Source organism: Gymnoscopelus braueri (genome assembly GCF_963280865.1).
Source record: "Gymnoscopelus braueri genome assembly, chromosome: 24".
NCBI lineage: Eukaryota > Metazoa > Chordata > Actinopteri > Myctophiformes > Myctophidae > Gymnoscopelus > Gymnoscopelus braueri.
The window spans coordinates 28,572,483-28,592,987 of record NC_137626.1 but is presented as its reverse complement, the minus strand read 5'-3'; the positions used below and the strand labels follow the sequence as shown (position 1 = coordinate 28,592,987).

The 20,505-nt window shown below is 39.9% G+C and overlaps 1 protein-coding gene and 1 pseudogene across 2 annotated transcripts in view; both read left to right on the top strand.

Moving 5' to 3' along the window:
• Positions 1-1,785: 1,785 nt before the first annotated feature.
• LOC308080560 (solute carrier family 15 member 1-like) lies at positions 1,786-15,300 on the top strand (annotated as a pseudogene). The gene is made up of 25 exons: positions 1,786-1,792; positions 2,334-2,365; positions 2,595-2,679; positions 2,947-3,088; positions 3,829-3,948; positions 5,018-5,117; positions 5,978-6,068; positions 6,685-6,768; positions 6,941-7,023; positions 7,393-7,479; positions 7,689-7,778; positions 7,938-7,982; positions 8,479-8,511; positions 8,769-8,857; positions 9,047-9,128; positions 9,276-9,392; positions 9,474-9,614; positions 9,815-9,861; positions 10,381-10,488; positions 10,665-10,779; positions 11,155-11,288; positions 11,822-11,929; positions 12,307-12,503; positions 13,741-13,826; positions 15,257-15,300. The product of its transcript is annotated as a solute carrier family 15 member 1-like (transcript).
• Positions 15,301-18,717: 3,417 nt separating this feature from the next.
• abcb11b (ATP-binding cassette, sub-family B (MDR/TAP), member 11b) overlaps positions 18,718-20,505 on the top strand; it is a gene marked incomplete at its 3' end in the record, with an annotated part of 29,224 nt that continues 27,436 nt past the window's right edge. The window contains exons 1-5 of the mRNA XM_080422454.1: positions 18,718-18,749; positions 19,455-19,543; positions 20,173-20,191; positions 20,303-20,332; positions 20,438-20,489. Coding sequence (XP_080278580.1) covers positions 19,465-19,543; positions 20,173-20,191; positions 20,303-20,332; positions 20,438-20,489 — 180 coding nt within the window. The 5' untranslated portion in view covers positions 18,718-18,749; positions 19,455-19,464. The remainder of the gene's footprint in view (positions 18,750-19,454; positions 19,544-20,172; positions 20,192-20,302; positions 20,333-20,437; positions 20,490-20,505) is intronic.

Below are 20,505 nucleotides of genomic sequence, written 5' to 3'. Positions count from 1 at the left end.
AGCAGCTCAATGGAGATGTATATCACACTTCACACCTAGCCAGGCTAGGCTGTCTCCTAAACAACAGGTCACTGAATGGCCCAAAGGTGCAGACAGTCTGTCTACAACACATTCATGATTCTCTTACTTTAGTAAAGTATCATTTCTTTATATGTTTTAAATTGCACACTGTTCAGATACCACACTGGATCAGGTACTGAAACAACAGGATTCAGTTTTGTTCAATGAATTTCTGTGTACTTCATGACCTTTGACCTGTGTCAAAGGTTGTGTGCGTGTGTGTGTGTGTGTGTGTGTGTGTGTGTGTGTGTGTGTGTGTGTGTGTGTGTGTGTGTGTGTGTGTGTGTGTGTGTGTGTGTGTGTGTGTGTGTGTGTGTGTGTGTGTGTGTGTCTGAATGCTGGTCAATGCTGGTGAGTGAATGCCAGAGCCTTCCTAGATGACAGCAGTGCCAAGAAGTATCCTGACAAAAAGGTCCAATAACATCTCAAAGAGGTCTTCAGGTACGTGTCACCTCATACAATATACTACAACATTCTTCCGGTCTGCCCACTGGGTTTACATCTTTTCTTTGTCCAACAGGAAAACCGCTCTGGTATAATATGTTTTGTAATTATGTCTTCTTCTTTTTCTTTTTATTTAAATTTTTTGTTTGATCATTAATAAAAGAAAATATTAGATCAGATTATATAATATACTATTATATTAAAATAAAGTTGCAGACAAGGACGAACGGACGGACAGGGGCGAACATAGTCCCTGCCGGCCTTCGGCCGCCTGGCCTTGCAAAGACAATTAGTCATAGATAACTTATTTTTAACTGTTTTATGGCTCTCTCCTATTTTAAATGAATAATGATTGATTAGATCATTAAAAAGACTGTATAATATAAATGTGAGTAGGAGTAATAAAGTCTTTGGTTAATGTTTTTGAGATCATAAATTGCTAATTGTTTAAGTGTGTGAGTGTGTGTGCACGCAGACTGCGCACTTGGTGCGTGTCTTAATGCTGCCAACCAAACCGGTGGAAATACTTTTATACATTCGACATTGATCTAACAAAGAGGGCTATTCAAAGTCAGACAAACACACACACACATACTTGTACTTACATCTAAATGTTCAGGGCAGACAACAACAATAATCTAAGTCATACAGTACCTACACCATAGATAGCCTTCTTTGCACGCAAGTTTGTAATTTGGACAAAACAGAAAGATCTGCAACTAATACTTTGGACTGCTATACTGTAAGTGTCCTGGAGTTTTTAACCAATTAGATGCATTTAGAAAAAAATATCTTAGTTAGTCAATATAAGTATGTAAGTAATAAAACAAGCAATTACATGCATGCATGCATGCGCGCGCACACACACACACACACACACACACACACACACGCTCACTCATACTGCATGTGCACTCCAATCTGTGTTTACGATGTGTGCTGGGAGGTGGAGATGTTAAATTACAGTATGATGTAGCTTTTTTGTGTGTGCATGTTTGTGATTCTGTGTGTATGTTTGTTTATGTGTGTTATATAATGTGACTACTTGAGGATGCACTGACTGCACACTGTTGTGTGAATGCATGAGCATGAGGTACACAGTCCAGCATCCATGTGTGGGAGGCATAGAGTAGATCCGGTCACAGGTTATCTAAGTATGTGGCCAACCCTTGGCTCGGCCTTATAGTCGTTTAGACTCTGACAGCTGTCACTTGTCTCTGGGTCTTTTTTACTGAAGGATAACACTGAAGAAGGGACCAGGAATTAACTCACACAGCGACCATGGCAGGTGGGTCCCTCTCTGAAGCGCCAAACAGACACCCTGGCTGGAATAACTGGCACCACATCCATGGACCCTTACATCTATATTTATGAATACAAGATTGGGTCTATAGCAGCGTGGCTTCTGTGTGCAATCTGTAGCTATGGATAGAAAGTTACTGTATGTGCTTAGAATGCATCATAACATGTCAGTTGATTCTTTTCAGTGTTACTGTAGTGGGAGGATTGCTTTCTTCTTGCGCTACAATACAGTAATAGTCATATATAGAATGATGCCTACACATCACCAATTATGAGCTAAGATAGTGTGTGTGTGTGTGTGTGTGTGTGTGTGTGTGTGTGTGTGTGTGTGTGTGTGTGTGTGTGTGTGTGGTATGTGCGCACGCACGCGTGAGTGTTTTGAATTTTGCAACAAGACTGCAATCTTTCCTGGACAAGGTTGTTACCTGACTTGTTTTTAAACTATATTGACCATATATAATAGCAAACATCGTTAACGTTTTCTATGATATAAGTGTGAGTCAAAATAGTTGGTTGTTTTCCTGCAGACAGAGACGAAGTGAAGAAACTCAAGAAACGGGTACGTTCTCGCCTCCAGATGCAGTGACTCTAAAGTTCTGGTTCTGGTTTTTGTTCTCTTTTATCGAAATGTCTTTTCCCACTAAATGTTCTCTTTGTTTTGATTGATATTGATTTAAACTTTTCTCTCCAACCTTCAAAAGGTCCAAAATAATGTGTAACCTGATATTATTCCTTAAGAAATTATAAACAGATCTGTCTGTCTTTGCACTGTCCATGTCCTCTCTCAGGCGACGCTGCTCGGCTATCCCATCAGTATCTTTTTCATTGTGGTCAATGAGTTCTGTGAACGATTCTCCTACTATGGCATGCGAGGTGAGATATATAAAACATTCATTCAATTGTGTCAAAGTTATGAATACATTTACAGTTAAAAATTGGAAAGATCTGTCCATTCTAAAAGTGGGCATTGTGACTTTCCATCCTACACTACTCTTCTTTCTATCCGAATCTTTTCTTCTCTCCATCCAACCCGTCTCTCTCTCTCTCTCTCTCTCTCTCTCTCTCTCTCTCTCTCTCTCTCTCTCTCTCTCTCTCTCTCTCTCTCTCTCTCTCTCTCTCTCTCTCTCTCTCTCTCTCTAGCTGTGTTGGTGCTGTATTTCAGGTACTTCCTGATGTGGAATGATGACACAGCCACCTCTATCTACCATGTGTTTTTGGCGCTCTGCTACCTGACGCCCATCCTGGGAGCCATCGTGGCCGACTCATGGCTCGGCAAGTTCAAGTGAGACAGAGAATTATATAGAAATGTGCTGTGTGCTGCATTAGCTTGTGTAGCAGTTCAACAAGATGCATACTGGACAATATATTTATTATTTATTAGTTAAAGTTTACGGTTTCATCCCATATATTATAGAGACTACAGTACATGTTTTGACTGTGTATTACCAAGTTAATCAAGAATCAAGATTCTTGATTAACTGCACTTTCATCTTGTTTATAAAAAGCATAAAAAATATTGCAATATCTGCAATGATATACTGCACGCAAGAGTGCTCAGTAGTTTAGTAGTCAAGAAAATGAGTTATAATGGTATACTATTATGTTTTTATTGACGTTTAATATTTACAAGCCACAGAAGATAATCTACAAATATGTATCATGATATATAGAAATAGAAATAGAAATAGGAATAGGAATAGAAATATAGAAATGTATATGTATATGTATATATATATATATATATATATGTATATGTATATGTATATGTATATATATATATATATATATATATGTATATGTATATGTATATGTATATATATATATATATATATATGTATATGTATATGTATATGTATATATATATATATATATATATATATACCCACAACTTACTCTGTAAACACATTCATTTTAATTCAGGGTTAGGTTAGGTTTTGTTTCATGTCAAAATACTGCCTGTTTCAATTATGTCCTAGCTCCATTTTGACCAAAACTACTTTTCCTCATCCTCTGTCTGTACAGGACTATTATCTACCTGTCCATTGTTTACACGGTGGGACAGACTGTCATGGCTGTAAGCGCTATGCATGACATCACAGACACTGACAGGGACGGGGCACCCGACAATATGAACCTCCATGTGTGAGTTGAAAACGCTCAGTATGAAATGCATGCTTTGTAGGCACAAATGCAACACACAGGTATACAGTACAGCAGTGGTTCCCAAACCTTTTAGCTCAAGACCCAAAAGAAATTTGATGTATGCCCAGGACCCAAACTAGAGAAAATAGCAGATCTACAAGCTCACACGCGGATGCGTTGTGAGCTTGTAAATATGCTATTTTCACTACTTCATCATTTATTCATGGCATTGATTTGATTTTAAAAATATATTTATTGAAATACTTTTGGAAAATGTTGGGAGTGTTTTTAATAGATTTTTTTTGTTTTTACGTAGGAAACGAAAAATAGGGGATAAAAATTGCTCCGCGACCCAGACAAAAGTCCCGACCCACTGTTTGGGAAACAGTGCAGTACAGTATGCAGAGTATCATGAACAAGTTTAAGTTCAAGACTTCATTATCCCAATAAAGTGCACCAATTAAGCACTGTGTGATAGGTGTTGTTTAGGTCAGGCACATATGGTGTGAAGAGCATGTCTGAGCCCATATAGTCTGAAGGCCTCATTGTGTGGCAGTCGTAGACCGTACAGCTTGGCTGTCATTACCTGTGGCAGCGTTGTCGAAATCAAATTTATCTGAGGTGTCCCTGGCAGACATAAAGCCGTCTAAGGACATCTAGTGGTCTATTTAAGTGACATGTTCTCCTTATATAGATAATGTACATTTCCTAATATTTTCATGATCTCTCTCTCTCTCTCCCTCGCTCGCGTAACTCGCACCACATATTCCTGGCCTTGTTTGGACTTTTGTTTTGCCACACTGTGTGGACTCTTGTCCTGTGATTAGTCCCCAGTAACCGTCTGTCTCTTCACTTCCCTTCAGATTGTTGTTGAATGTTTCAGTTTATCCTTGTTAGGTGTCAGCATGCTATGAATTCCCAAATGAAGGACTTCAAATAAACAAACTCTATACCAAAAATGCATAATTCTGCCGGTCTCTGCACTTAGGTTGTCCTGATGCTACGTCACAAAAAAACTATAATATTGCCACTCAAATATATACTTTCTACCATAATGTTTCCTCTTCAGTGCCTTGTCCATGGTGGGTCTGTTCCTCATTGCTCTGGGAACAGGAGGAATCAAGCCATGTGTTGCCACGTTTGGTGGTGACCAGTTTGCACACAACCAGGTTAGATCACATAAATTGAAGTTGTGTATTGAGCTTATTTGTATGTCAACTGGTGAGTGAGGAGTAGGACTCAAATGCAAGACGACAGAGGCCTAACAGATCAACTCAAAGTTTTAATAACGATGAAGGTTCACCAAAACTTGGCAATGGCATACAGTCCATAAACTAAGGTCCAGAAACGAGGCCATCAAACATAACCAGGGAAAAAACTTGACCCAAAATACTTTGCGCCCCAAACACATATATGAACTAACAATTAACTGAAAACAGTACTTTAAATAGACACAGGGACTAACAGGACACAGGTGACTCAACTGACAATGGGATAGGCTAACATTCTAACAGGGATAACTTACTATTCACAGGTGAACACAACGGGTAATTAATACAGGGTAGGTGAGACGAGAGGAGACAGGCAACAGCTACTAGGGCAGACAGGAAGCACGAGGACATAACTACAAAATAAGATACAACACCTTGGGAAGAACAGACTAAACAGAAAACACGACTAAACACCAAAACCAAAACAGCGAGCAAGAACGAGATAAATAAATGTCCAAAACAGAAGTCCAACGGCCGAGGAACGGACTGTGAATTTGTAAGTTGCTCTGGTTGAGAGCCATGCAGACATAGCAGTGAAATATACATTAACATTTTAAACATATAGCTGAATGCTGTTTTATGAATTGTAGGATGGTTCAGGACACCATAGTGTACAAAGCTGACCTCGTTTCCCTCCCTAGTGGGATGTGGCTAACTGGTGCATGTTTGAACATCTCTTCAAATAGTGTAGAAGTATGTATTGAATGTATAATAACACTTTTTTCTAAGGCCTGTCTTTTACTTCCTGTGTCTGACAGGAGAAGCAGAGGGGCATGTTCTTCTCCATATTTCATCTGTCAATCAATGTTGGCAGTCTGCTATCCACCATAATCACCCCTATCCTGAGAGGTAAGGCCAAACCCCAGCCAAATCACAGTGTGTCACTCTGTAGGGTGAATAATATCTGAAAATCCTGTTGAGAGAGCGAACTTAAAATGTTATAATGGGTTTACCCATGTAAGGAAATGTGGTCCCCACCAGAAGGCATGCCTCCTCATCTGTCTGTCTGTCTGTCTGTCTGTCTGTCTGTCTGTCTGTCTGTCTGTCTGTCTGTCTGTCTGTCTGTCTGTCTGTCTGTCTGTCTGTCTGTCTGTCTGTCTGTCTGTCTCCCTCTCTCTCTCTTTATCTGTGTCCCCACTCTCTCTCTCTTTATCCGGTTCCCACTCTCTTTCTTTCTCCTTCTCGCTCTCACTCTCTATTTACAGAACGTTTGAAATGAGCCTCAACGTCAGAATAACATTTGATTGTGTGGTCAGTTATAGTTGACTAATGATGTAATATAAACCTGCCACTGTAAAAACATACAATAACCTTCAAAACAAGCCACAGCACAGACTGAGGTTTAAGTTCAGGTGTACAATAGTGGGGTTCAAGTTTATAGTAGTTAGACAATAAATGTAGAGACCAATGAACAGTCATTATCACAAGAATAATAATACAACCATGTGTATGTTGTGGTCTCCAGCCCAGGAGTGTGGCATTCACACCAAGCAGCAGTGCTATCCTCTGGCCTTTGGTGTCCCTGCTGCCCTCATGGTGGTGGCTCTGTGTAAGTTCTACTTTTAGCAGAATGGCACATACTGTAAAAGAATATCTTACAGAATAAATACGCATACAAGATCATTTCAATACATATAGACCTTCAAAGTCCTTCACAAACCAACTTCATCTGGGGGGATACTGCGACATTGACCGTTTTTGTTTTTGTCTCCACTCTCCAGTCGTTTTCATTGTTGGCAATAGCATGTACATCAAGACTGACCCCAAAGGCAACATCATGCTTGAGGTCAGCAAGTGCATCTGGGTAAGTAACTCTGCTTCCACAGATTGCAATCGTTTGGTAAATATATCAGTCATATCAAAGCAATCAAATGTTATTGTCATGACACAGATAAGGTAAAAAAAAAAGGAGTAAAAATAAAGAAGGGAGAATAAAAACATGGAAAAAAGAAACAAAAAGAAAATGCATGAACATAGCATCAAGTTAAAATCAGTGTCATTGTTTCAATACAGAAAATCAAACATTAATTTGTATCGTACGTTTCAAACATAATTATGATATGTTTTCTACACAAAAACGGTAGAAAATGAGACCGGCAAAACATACAGTAAATTGTTGTGCTGCAGCCTCCCATTGTGATTGAACTGCTCTCTCTCTCTCTATTCTTCACAGTTTGCCATCAAGAACCGCTTCAGGCTTCGTAGTTCTGCTTGCCCAAAGAGGGAGCACTGGATGGACTGGGCAGAGGAGAAATATGACGTGAGACAAAATACTTGGATTGGACACACACGCACGCACGCACGCACGCACGCACGCACGCACGCACGCACACACACACACACACACACACACACACACACACACACACACACACACACACACACACACACACACACACACACACACACACACACACACACACACACACACGCACCGGAGCCCTAACATCGTTGTTGATATTTGTGCAGAAACTGCTGATAGCCCAGGTGAAAATGGTGCTAAAGGTTATTTTCCTCTACATTCCTCTGCCCATGTTCTGGGCTCTCTTCGACCAGCAGGTATGACACGCGCACGCACACACACACACACACACACAGACACACACACACACACACGCACGCACGCACGCACACACGCACGCACGCACGCACGCACACACGCACGCACGCACACACGCACACGCACACACACAGTAAAAGTGTATTTGTTCTCCACAGGGCTCCAGATGGACCCTCCAGGCCACCACCATGGACGGTGACTTTGTAAGTGCTTTTGTGTCCAGTGTTCATGGCCAGATACAAAGACAAAGCAGGAAGTCAATTGAATTCAGGGTGCAAAAATATCCCTTCCCACTTTGTAGATTTATGTCCATATTACATTCATTTTTATTGGCAGTGAATCACTGTCTGCTTAGGGTTTAATTGCCTGCCACGTTAGCCATATGGGATTATACATAGGCTTTAATATAGTAGGCGATAGGCAATCTGGTCCTTCATAGTTGAGCCGTTTTGCATTTTTAGCACCCTCTGGTGGAGAAATGTGTGAACAGGGTGACATATTCATACAGACAAAATGACAGCTCACCTCAATACAATAGTTTTGCACTTGCTGCTTCACGGCAGCTACACTAGCAGAGAGTGGCAGCTTGTGAGTTTCTGTAGCTAACTAGCTATACCCCGCAATGGTTATTTTGACTTATTATGAGTATCTCTATATAGACTCTCACTCACCCTAGACTGTTCTTTTTATCCTTCACAGGGAATCATGACGATTCAGCCAGACCAAATGCAGGTGAGAAACATCTACTTTTTGGACCCTTCTACAATCTACATACAATTCAAATGCAAACCACCATATTGTCAGGATAATACTGATATCATATCTACCTGTAGTGTCCACCTGTGAAGCAAAGTAGAATATGTACTACTCATTAAATAAGATGTGTGGCCAAAAGGTGTATTTAAGAACATATTTTAGACCTTGAATGTATTTGAGATACTACCCCAAAACATATTTCTTTAGCCATATCCACCTTCTCTTTCTGCTAGACTCTGAGTCCCATATTGATTCTAACCCTGGTTCCCATTGTAGACAGCGGCATCTATCCACTTATTGCTAAGTGCAAGCTCAACTTCACGTGAGTTCCTTCTGTCTATCTGTTGGGAAGTGTACACTGATAAAGCACTAGTCATGTTCAAGTCACCATACTGTATGTAAACAAACGTGTGTGTGTGTGTGTGTGTGTGTGTGTGTGTGTGTGTGTGTGTGTGTGTGTGTGTGTGTGTGTGTGTGTGTGTGTGTGTGTGTGTGTGTGTGTGTAATTCAGTCCCTTGAAGAAAATGACTGTGGGGATGATGCTGGCTGCTCTGGCTTTTATTGCTGCTGCCCTGGTCCAGATACAGATTGATGTGAGTATGAAATGCAAGCATGCACGCACGCACGCACGCACGCACGCACACAAGCACGCACACTCTCCTGCAAGTACTCAACATGTCCACAAAAATGTTATTAGTTGTCCCGTTTGTCATTTATATGGACTCTTCCTGCGCTGTTAGAAAACCCTGCCTAAATTCCCGGCAGGCGACGCAAGCCAGGTGAAGTTCATCAACATGATGAATGCAACCACAGCCATCACTGCGGGTAGTGAGATCATGACCATGGAGCCCTTCATGGTAAATAATAGAACCTGTGCATGAAAAACGTCAACATTTGACATGGTACCAGCAGTTGTGATGTTTGTTTTCTGTTTTCAGTCCTCAGGACAATACCTGACGTTTGACAAACCATTTGACCTCACGTTGGGAAACACCACCATCAGCCAAGTGGAGCTGGAGGCCGGCAAGAGGCAAACGAGCATCATCTTTATGGAAGGGTCCACTGTGACCACCAGAACGGTAAAGACTGCCGGCATGATGTGGTTGTTGTGGAAAATGTCTTTCCTTTTGTATTTCAGAAATATTTCTTGCCCATGTCCTCAGGGTAGGGTCTCGTCATCTCCCCCCAATATGACATAAGTGCAAAATGTTACAATATGGTCAGTTGATGTATACATATGACGGTTTGTAGCCTTTCCTTTGCCTTTCTTTTTCTCCAGTTTTTGGACCTGTCAGCCAAGCCAGAGCAGGGTGCCAATGCAATCAGGCAAGTCCCAGGATATAAGGGCTATATATGATAGATATGCTATACATACTGTACTTGGGAATATTATTTGAGGAGTTTTGTTTTTAGCCTTAAAGGGAGGCATTTGTCCCACAACACATCTAGCTGCATCCATATTTTAACAGTGTTTTAAAAGCCTTCAGTGTAATTGATTTTCATTAGACAGTAGTTCATGTGATGTTTAGGTAATGATGAATTTTGTTTGTTCTTGTTAGGGAAGTAACATAGTAACTTAAGTGTCCTTCAGTGAGGTCTATACCATGCCATTTTTATTTTCATCATTTTCATCATCTCACCGATTTGTATTTAACAATATTGTCAGGAATTCACAAGCTTTTCAAGTGACTTCAAATGAGAAAAAAATCACCTGAACCATGTCAGCAGTAGTTTTGGCAAAGTATTAATTTCAAGTCTGTCACTGTATGTGTTGATAGTTGCTCAGTACTGTAAACATACTATTGTAAAGATCAGCTGTTGGTTTGTCGAATGCTCTTTCTCCAGATTTGTGAATGGTTTCGGCTCAGATTTGAACGTCGCCGTGGGGAGGCTGGACTTCGGGAGCATTGAAACCTTCAACATTTCAGAATACAAGCTGGTACCGAAGGGCAAGTAAGTTTACATCAGCATTACATCTCAGAGGAATTACTATACCTCTATATTCTGATGGACAGACAAACCAAAAGCTTTTTTATACCAATACGGCAAAAGAAATGTCTTTGTATTATGCTATGTAAGTTAATAATTACTGTTTTGAGTGTAAGAGTTCATATTCCATTGTCTGTCAGTGCTGAATTCAAGATCATCAATAACATGAGTCAAGAGTGTATATACACTCAGGATCTGGGCTTTGGCAGCTCCTTCACGCTGGTCATCCCCACCACGTTGACATTTGGACCCAATGTGAGCTACCTTGCACAATATATTATGCTTGTCTGTCATTTTACTGAGTACACAAGTTACTTCACTCATTCTACGATTCTCTGTCACTTTACTGATGCTCCAGTTACTTCACTCACTGCATTCTACGCCTCACTGTCGCTTTGCTGACATGATTTACCTTGACTACTGCATTCTACTGTACGCTCAACTGTCACTTTACTGATGTATTACCTTGCTCACTGCATTCTACAATCTATCACTTTATTTTATAACTGATGAGGAGACGTGTTGTACAGTAAATGCAAACATTCTGTGTCCTGACTGTCCCTGGAAGTTTGAATGAATTGTTGCAACAGTGTGTGATGTGTCTTTGCGTCTGCTGGTGTTTGGTTCCAGTGTGCAGAGAGCATCAAACCAGTAATGGACATCGACCCCAGCACCATCCACATGGCCTGGCAGATCCCACAGTACTTCCTCATGCAGGGGAGGTGGTTTTCTCCTTTACTGGCCTGGAATTCTCCTACTCACAGGTGTGTGTGTGTGTGTGTGTGCGTGTGCGTGTGTGTGTGTGTGTGTGTGTGTGTGTGTGCGTGGGTGCGCGCGCATGCACACGCCCGCGCATGCAGTGCACACATGCTGGAGACGTTTTTTTTGACTGGCCTCTAAGTATTTGTGAAAATGTACACAGCCCGCAATATTTTTCTAACAAATATTCTATTTGTATATTTGGAACATTGCTTGTCAAATATGTACCTCAAATATATACCTCCCAAAATTGGACTTTATACGCAAAATAATTGAAGCTCTAAGAATATGAACCCTAGGCATTCCTATTCTTGGCATGTCATAGTAGGCGAACATTCTGCTAAGAAAAGGAGAACATTCGGTGAAAATAGCTGATCTACAAGCTCACAACGCGTCTTGTTGCAACGCATTGTGAGCATGTAGAGTTTCAGCGAAGTGTACAGTAGATGAAAAATAAGAGCGGACCAAGTAGAGAGCCCAGTCAACTATAGGGTTTAAGTGGTTAATACAACTGATGCTTATTGTTGTTACCCCCTAGGCGCCTAGCAACATGAAGTCAGTACTGCACGGTTGTTGGTTGTTTACCGTTGCTGTGGGTAACATCATTGTGCTGATTATCGCTGGGGCAGCACAGCTTCCATATCAGGTTGGTGGATTGCAATCTTCCTATATATATATATATAAAATTGGCTTAAGGGAGGACCGGCCGGCACATAAGCTTTACTTAAAGTTAAAACAACAGTTTGCAAACATTGATAGTCAAATATATTATAATTACTACGGTAATCAGCTATCAACTAAAACATTATCCTCAGTCTCTGAACTATCCTCAATGACCAGTTGCAACATGTGTGATATACGATATAATGTTTAAAAATCAACACAATCAATTATGAAAGCAATCATTAGTTCCAACCCTAAGTGTAACTGTAACTAATGACCATGATATATAAACAGACAACAGGACCAAACAGGGGTTCAGTAACAAAAACACTAACTGACGTTTGTCTTTCCGTCCATCAGTGGGCAGAATACATCCTGTTTGCCTCCCTGCTGGTGGCGGTGAGCATCATCTTCACCATCATGGCGCACTTCTACACCTACGTGGACCCGACCGAGATAGAGGCCCACATCCCGCACGCAGAGTCCAAAGATAAGGACCAGGTGGTGTGGCAAGTGCCAGACTGTGCAAACAACGTCCCAACATATGTCATCCCAATGTATAATACAAGTAGTAATAAAAGTTATAATACAAGAAGTAGCTGTAATAGTAAATAGTAAAGTAGTAATAAGTAATAATGGGTGCAAAAAGTATGTAATGTGTGCAAAGGGTAGAACATCTAAGTAACCTGATACATGTAGGCTACTGTAGGTCTGAAAGAAACAGCATCAGTACACAAATATTGGTGTGGACATAATTAATAGAGAATATATACAGTATATAAATGAATGAATAAGCTAGCAATCTACATAATATACTGTACATTCATGCAACAGAAGTATATACATGATTTATACAAATTCTGAGCAAGATACAATCAAATAAATAAATGCAGTACAATTTGTGCAAGTAAATGTCCAAAATCCTTGTCCAACAAATAGTGTGTGCTGTGTTGGTGAGCAGGTAATTACAGGTTAAAGACAGTTGTATCTTTGCTTAGAGCTATGACAGCTTTTGAGGTGACTTTGTGGCAAATTAGGTATTTATCTGACTACAGTTGCACAAACAGTACATTGCCAGGGTGGTGGGGATCCTTCCTAATTCTTCCAGCTTTGCACAGGTTGTACAGATGCTTCCTTCCTCGCCACAGTGTCTGTGTATAACTCCTCAGTGGTGTGAACGCTGAGGTACGATGCTTGAAACTTCTAACCCTGTCCACTGGTGAAATCCAAGATCCAGGCTAAAAGCAGTTTAAAAGCCAGCCTAGTAGGGGCTATGGTGTTGAAAGCTGAACTGACATCAGTGAACAATAGGCTGACATACAGTAACAAAAACAAAACAGTTCTTTCATGTGAAAATGTATACAAAACAAAATCCAGGAAATCCTGAGGAAGGCCAAATTGTTTGGCCGAAACGCTGTTGTACCTTGTGATGTACTGGCAGTTTTTGCTACATAAAAATATCTTTTGGAGCATCAGTAAGCTGGATTTTTTCCTTTTTTAAACTGATACTTATCCTGTCCTGCAACAGCGACAACTGGATGTGCAACAAAGTTGGAGTAAGTTCCATGAAAATGTTATATGAAAGATATGCTATAGGAGAATATGAATACACAGATACTGTATCAGCTTTAGAGGTAAAACATAACATGATGAAGAATACAGTGATTTTTGGCATGAAAGATGAGCACATTAGGATACTATTATCAGTGATTGCATGATCTTAGCTGACAAAGATTTATTATGCAGTAAATATATTTATGTAAATCAAGCTGTTATATTTTGGACATTTCTTAGATGTGCAAGAATGCCGGCTGGGTCAGTGAAACTGCGTATCAAGAAGCTGGGACAAGAGAACAATGTCTATGAGCTATCAGATGAAGGTACAGGGACTATTCTTTTAGTCTAATCTGGTCTCCTTTCTTTTATTTTGCACTTGTTTTGATAGAAGACAGCAGAAATGTGTTGACAAAAGAAGTAGCGATGAAAGGGTGAAAGATGAGATATTTGTGCTGTGAGATGAACAGAATAGGCTTTTAAAAATCTAAACAAAACAATAAATGGTTTCCAAAAAAAGAAAATGAAGACAATTACCTGGGATGACGTGACAGGATAACAATGATAAAAGTAATGATAACAGAATATGACATGGATGGAAAGTCATTTGCATCAGTGGCTTTGAACTCCTAGATTACTGCAACTTTTCTGTTTTAATCAGGCAGTTAATTGTGTTCAAGTGATGTTGTCCAAACCAGGTCTACTTTATACAATATAGAATGAGAACTATCTCCTTGGGAAATGATTCTAGTATTTGATTTAAATTCCTTTAGCTATTTAAGCTTTACATTTTTATATTGTTTATTGTTTATTGTTATTATGACAGAGAGTCTCTGTTTTATGTGAGAGGTCCACAATGCAAATAAGTTTCTGACTTTATTGTGTCTTGTGAAAGTTTCCAGCAATCAAATCAAATCAGAAGTTTTGCATGGGTATAAAGTTTCCACAATAAGGCATTCAGTTGAATCCATTTTTTGCGCATAAACAAAATAACTGCTTCACACAACATACCAGACTTGACATGGCAGACATCAACCAAACCTCTGCCTTAACAGCAATTGTGATTAGAAGACAAATAATGTTGTTATTTGTTGAGATAAAACAGGAACGTATGTGTAGTACCTCTGCTTTGTCACAAGATGGGGAGCTTTCCTAATATTCCATGGGATCTCATTAGTATGTCTGAAATGAAACACAAAAGTATGTTGAAAAATAGCATACTGATAAGTATATACCATGTAGCATGCGATTTCGGATGCAGCAAGTGAATAACCCACAAACAAAACAATAACAGGACACAGAATGGCACGTAGCAACTGGTATATCATTGCACATACTGTACAAATAACCATGATTCAGTGTTTTAAATGTATTTGATGTGTGTACATTAATCTGATTCATTGTGAGATGACTTCTAACAGGTGTGTCTGGACTTATGGGTCAAAATGATGTAATTATTTCAGTGATAGCCGTGTAGAATAGAATAGTTTGCTACTAAGCCGATTTTGGGGCCAGTGCACTGACATGACTCACGCAGTACACCGATGTGGGAGGGAGGAGAGGTGGTTGTGGTGGTGGGTGTTTGTTGTGGTCATTTGGCTTCAATCTTGTGATGCCTGCCTGTAGTAAAACACTCCTTACTATGGTAGTGTATAACCATGTTGAATACTGTTGTTTTTGCAACACATACCCATTTAGATGAATGTCTCCTAACCTGACACTTGGTTTTAGGTTAATATCCCAGGTGTTTTTTCAGAGTGTACTGACTTTGAGAAAGTGAGTGACAACACCCTCAGGTGAACTCAAGACACCCAGGATTTATGAAGGTTGAACATACTGTACAGAGGAATAGACAGGAGAGTAGGGGGTTGTGACCGTATTTTTGGATACAATGACAGTCCAGGAGTGTATGTTTACACTGCATGTCAATGAGAAGAGAACCGTCCGTCCCTCCTCTGGCTCCAACAAAGTGGGAGTGTATGTGGACTGTCCCTCTGTCCTGTTGGCACTCTATCCTTCTATCCAGTGTCTCCTCTGACACACTGACACACATAAAGATTCAATTACACACATTTTCCTTACTTAGATTTACTTTGTTTTCAAATATGATGCTTTGTATGGTCCTGTTAATATATATATATTTTCACACCTTTCAGTCCACTGCTAGAAAACCTGAGAAATCTTCTTTTTTTTTAGATTAATATTATAATTTTGAATGTACATAACAGAGACAATTTCAGTTTAAGTACAAGAAAGAGCTTGTCTCAGTGTTATAGATGTTCTGCACGGTGAGACAAGGATGTGACTTTTAAAGCTGCATTGTGTTTTGAAATCAAAATTGTATTTAGTACAAAAGTAAATTGACCTATAGATGCACTGTATAGGAGTATACATATAAAAATGTGTATGGCCTCATTATAAACTAACCTGTCTGCCAGGTTCCTTTAAGAAAGAGAGTTCAGGTGAGCAGTGAGCATGGAGCTTCTATGCTGGACAATAGATGCTCAAAAGTGCAACTTGTCACTGACATAAAATCATTACTGGGGTTGAGTGATAAAGGTATGGGGGCCTATTGGTCCACAGTACTACTACAGCAGACTGCCACCGCTGTCAGCTATTTGTTTGAACTTATTTCAAATGTTAGTGTTTTTATGTACTGTAAATGTTTGTTTTGTGTAAGTTGCAACTTTGTACTGCTGCTACCCTAAACAGGGCTCCCTCGTGAAAGAGATGGGATTTCACCTGTATAAATAAAGGTCAAATAAAGTTGTGATGTTCTTTCTCATGAGCCACTCATAGCATCAGGAAGTCAGTCAGTCATCCTTATCTCACCTGCAGTTTGTCCAAAATATATCTGCTTGGCTCCTACGGTGCTAGGAAGAGAGAACATCTTTTTATTTTTTTCAAGGAGGTTTGTGTGGTTAAAGTTGGCATTGACATGCTCGCTTAAATCTCATCTTAAGACACACATTTATTCCATAGCCTATGAGTCTGCATGTAGGGTATTGTGTTTTAAGGTTTTTATTTTAAATATTTTGGATTTCATTCGTCTCAAGTCAGCTGTTGTGTGTGTCTCAATCAGACTCTAACTGTGACAGAAAGACTGATGCAGATGGTGCAGATGCACCTAATCTAAGGCAGGTACACACTGCGAAGCGACTGCGAAGCGACTATGAGCACTTTAAGCCTATATACAAATACATTGGATACTTGAAAATAGACGATCTACAAGCTCACGTTGTAGATAGGCTATTTTTAAAGGAGACATTTTGGGGGGGAAAAGGAATTTGTGGAATATTTTCCAAATCCACACAGATCTTGTATGGGGGTCTATGGCACAACATATTTTCAGAAGGGGGAGGTCTGCGCCTCTGCGGACAAATATTAATTTGGGGGTCCTTGCCATGAAAATGTTTGAGAACAAATGGTTCAAACAACATTAGGAAACAAGGCCAAAAAAGCAACTACACTTTCAAGCAACTTTACAGAAAAACAATCCCAAAGTCGCTTAAAATAAGCGGACATGGCAACACTGTCACTGACCACTTCAGCGCACTTGACGTGCGAGAAAGAGAGAGAGAGGGAGAGGGAGAGGGAGAGGGAGAGAGGCACATCACGGGATACGTCGATTAAAACGAATTGGAATAAACACAAATGTATGTATTGGGTCTGACTCTGGAGATAGCATCCTAGTGAACTATCCTACAGTGTGTAATCCCTGGTCGGGGATCAATCTATAGTGTGAAAACCACAACGATATATGACAGCCGATTTCAAGAAATGAACTCCTGCAGTGTGTAATGCTTAACGATCAGACGACTCCCCGACCACTTTAAAAGTCCTACAGTGTGTACCTGCCCTTAACTCACAATAGCGACAGTTTTATTCCTGTAATTATCAACCACAGCTATAGCCGTCATTCTGTTGTGCAGAAGAATGATTACACTGGTCATCATATACAACATGTGCCAAGGTAATCAATCCATATCAATTACCTCACATCTGAAAAGGTGCTGAATGGATTGCAATGGAATTTTCTGTGCACCTACATAAACTTCAGAGGGTGGCCCCTACTGATTTTGGTGACCCTTTGGCCCCTTCTCTAGCACCCACCAATAGGCCAAAATGTCAACTTGCACATAAGATACTGATATCAAAGTATATATTGCGTATATTGCTATGAAACTAGCTAAAGTCAGTGCAAACATTCTCTGCAGAGGATGGCCCCTTCTGATTTAGATGAGGCCTTTCCCCTAGCTCCATCCATAGGCCAATATATTCAATTGCACATACTAGGCTATATCGCATAAACTAATGGGCAGATTGCCATGAAACTTAAAGAACCCAGGAAGGATGAATCCTATTGATTTTGGTGACCTCTTGGCCTTTCCCCTAGCACCGACCTTGGTGGCTTGCCAAACTTTCAATTTACAGGTTATCTCAAGATCTAATGGACAGATTGCCATGAAACTTACTGAGCACAACTTTTCCCGCAAGATATCTCATCTCATCAAAGTTCAGCATGAACAGATCTCTACTCAGGATGAATCCTGATTAATGTGGATAACATTTTATAGTCAACATTCAAGAGGCTTTACAACATGAATCTCACAAAAGCACAAAGCGTCACGTTGCGATGCTTTGTGGGCTTGTAGATCAGCAATTTTTCGCAAAGAGATTTATTTGGTGTAGAGGGAAACAAAAAGGAGGATCCCAAGTATAGACCCCTTGGGGACCCTGGTCAATGAGGGTTAAAGTGGTTAAGAGCCTGTAGTAGCCACATTTTGTGATTACGTAATATTCCTATGTAGCCACGGTATAATTTGACCTGATGCATCCTGTACAGTATATTCACAGTGTAATGATGAAAACAGTGCAGGTCTCCCCATGAGTTGAAGTATTTGCATAACCCAGGTCACTGGCCTCTTTGGCAACACAAACCGACAGGGCACTTACCTCCAAACACAACGATCTGACCCCGAGTTCCAACCGAGCCCTACCTGTTCAATAACAGCACGTGTTGGTAGGGCAACAAACTTTAGCTCGCCACACATACAGTATGTGTCCCCCTCTATCTAAGTGACAAGCTGACAGGCTGGCTGCCGGGTGATCAGGGTGAATTCTTTGACACTGGACTGGTCATAAGGAATGCTGTTGGATTAACCTTGATACATTGACAATTTCAAAAGGACTTTGTATCTTAGAAAGAAAAAGAGAGAAAAAGTCTGGCTCTTAAAGGGAACGAGCTGGTAAGTTTCTTCAGTGTACAATTCAGTAAATTAGCAGACAACCTTATCCAGAGACGGAGAGAAGAAGGTTGGAGTAAGTAACAGTTAAAAAAAAAGGCAAAATCTGCATAGCTCTGAAAAATATTTGTATGAGGCAAAAACCCAGAGGAATGCCAAATTCTTTGGCCGAAACGTTGTTGTACCTTGGGATGTACTGACAGTTTTTGCTACATGAAAATATTTTTTGGAGCTAAGCTGGATCATGTTCTGTACAAGCGACAACTGGATGTGCTAAAAGTTTCATGAGTGTTATGTATGAAAGATATGCTATAGGAGATGAATTACATAACACTTGGATTATATTCTCTTTGTCAGGGAAGACAAAGAGAAGACATGATGGCAGTAAAGGCTTTTATTACAAAATGATAAATAAGAATGCACAGAGCTTTTACAATAGATATATATTAGTCATCTGTAATTTGCCTTTTCCACTTGCAAGTAAAAAGCAAATCACTTGAATGTACTGTACCTTGTCAAAAATCATGGGAATTTACTTTATCAGCTTTAGAGGTAAAACATACATGAAGAATGCAGTGAGTTTTGGCATGAAAGATGAGCACATTAGGATACTATTATCAGTGATTGCATGATCTTTGCTGACAAAGATTTATTATGCAGTAAATATATTTGTGCCAATCAAGCTGCTATATTTTGGACATTTCTTAGATGTGCAAGAATGCCGGCTGGGTCAGTGAAACTGCGTAGCATCAAGAAGCTGGGACAAGAGAACAATGGCTATGAGCTATCAGATGAAGGTACAGCGACTATCCTTTTAGTCTAATCTGGTCTCCTTTCTTTTATTTTGCACTTGTTTTGATAGAAGACAGCAGCAATGTGATGACAAACAAAGTAGTGATGAAAGGGAGAAAGTTGAGATATTTGTGCTGTGAGATGAACAGAATAGGCTTCTAAAATCTAAACAAAACAATGCAATGGTTTCCAAAAAATGAAATAAGACAATTAACTGGGATGACATGACAGGATATATAATTATAAAAGTAATGATAACATAATGTAACATGAAATGGATGGAAAGTCATTTGCATCAGTGGCTTTAAACCCAGACTAGATTACTGCATTTCTTTCTGTTTTTATCAGGCAAGTGATGTTGTCCAAGCCAGGTCTACTTTATACAATATGTCTATAGAATGAAAACCATCTCCATGGGAAATGATGCTAGTATTTGATGTAAATTATTTTAGCCATCTTTTTATTTACTGTATTATAACAGAGAGTCTCTCTGACTTTATTGTGTCTTGTGAAGGTTTCCAGCAATCAAATCAAATCAGACTTTCTCCAAAAGTTTGTGAGACACTGTTATGTGATTTAGTTTGCAACATATAAATGTAAAAAATCTAACCTGTGTTTTATTCTTGTACTGCAGAACCAAATGGCTCCTATATGTAAGTACTACTGTATGTACTGTAAGTAAACTTTGTGTCTTTCAGAGCATTGTTGAATGAGGGAAACAAAGTGTCTTTCACTGTTTGTTTCTTTGTGTTTCACTTAATCAGGACAATGTCAACTCCCAAGGAAAATGAGAAGTAGGTGGAAGTTATGTTCTAGTCACTGCATGTGCATTCAGTGCTACGGACACATGCAGAGCCTAAAACAACTAAAAATCCATTTCACATTTCTCTTGCCTGCAGAGCCCAGGATAAAAAAGAGGTGCCAGCAATTAGGATTGGCTTCTTTCAGCTGGTAAGGCTACTGTACT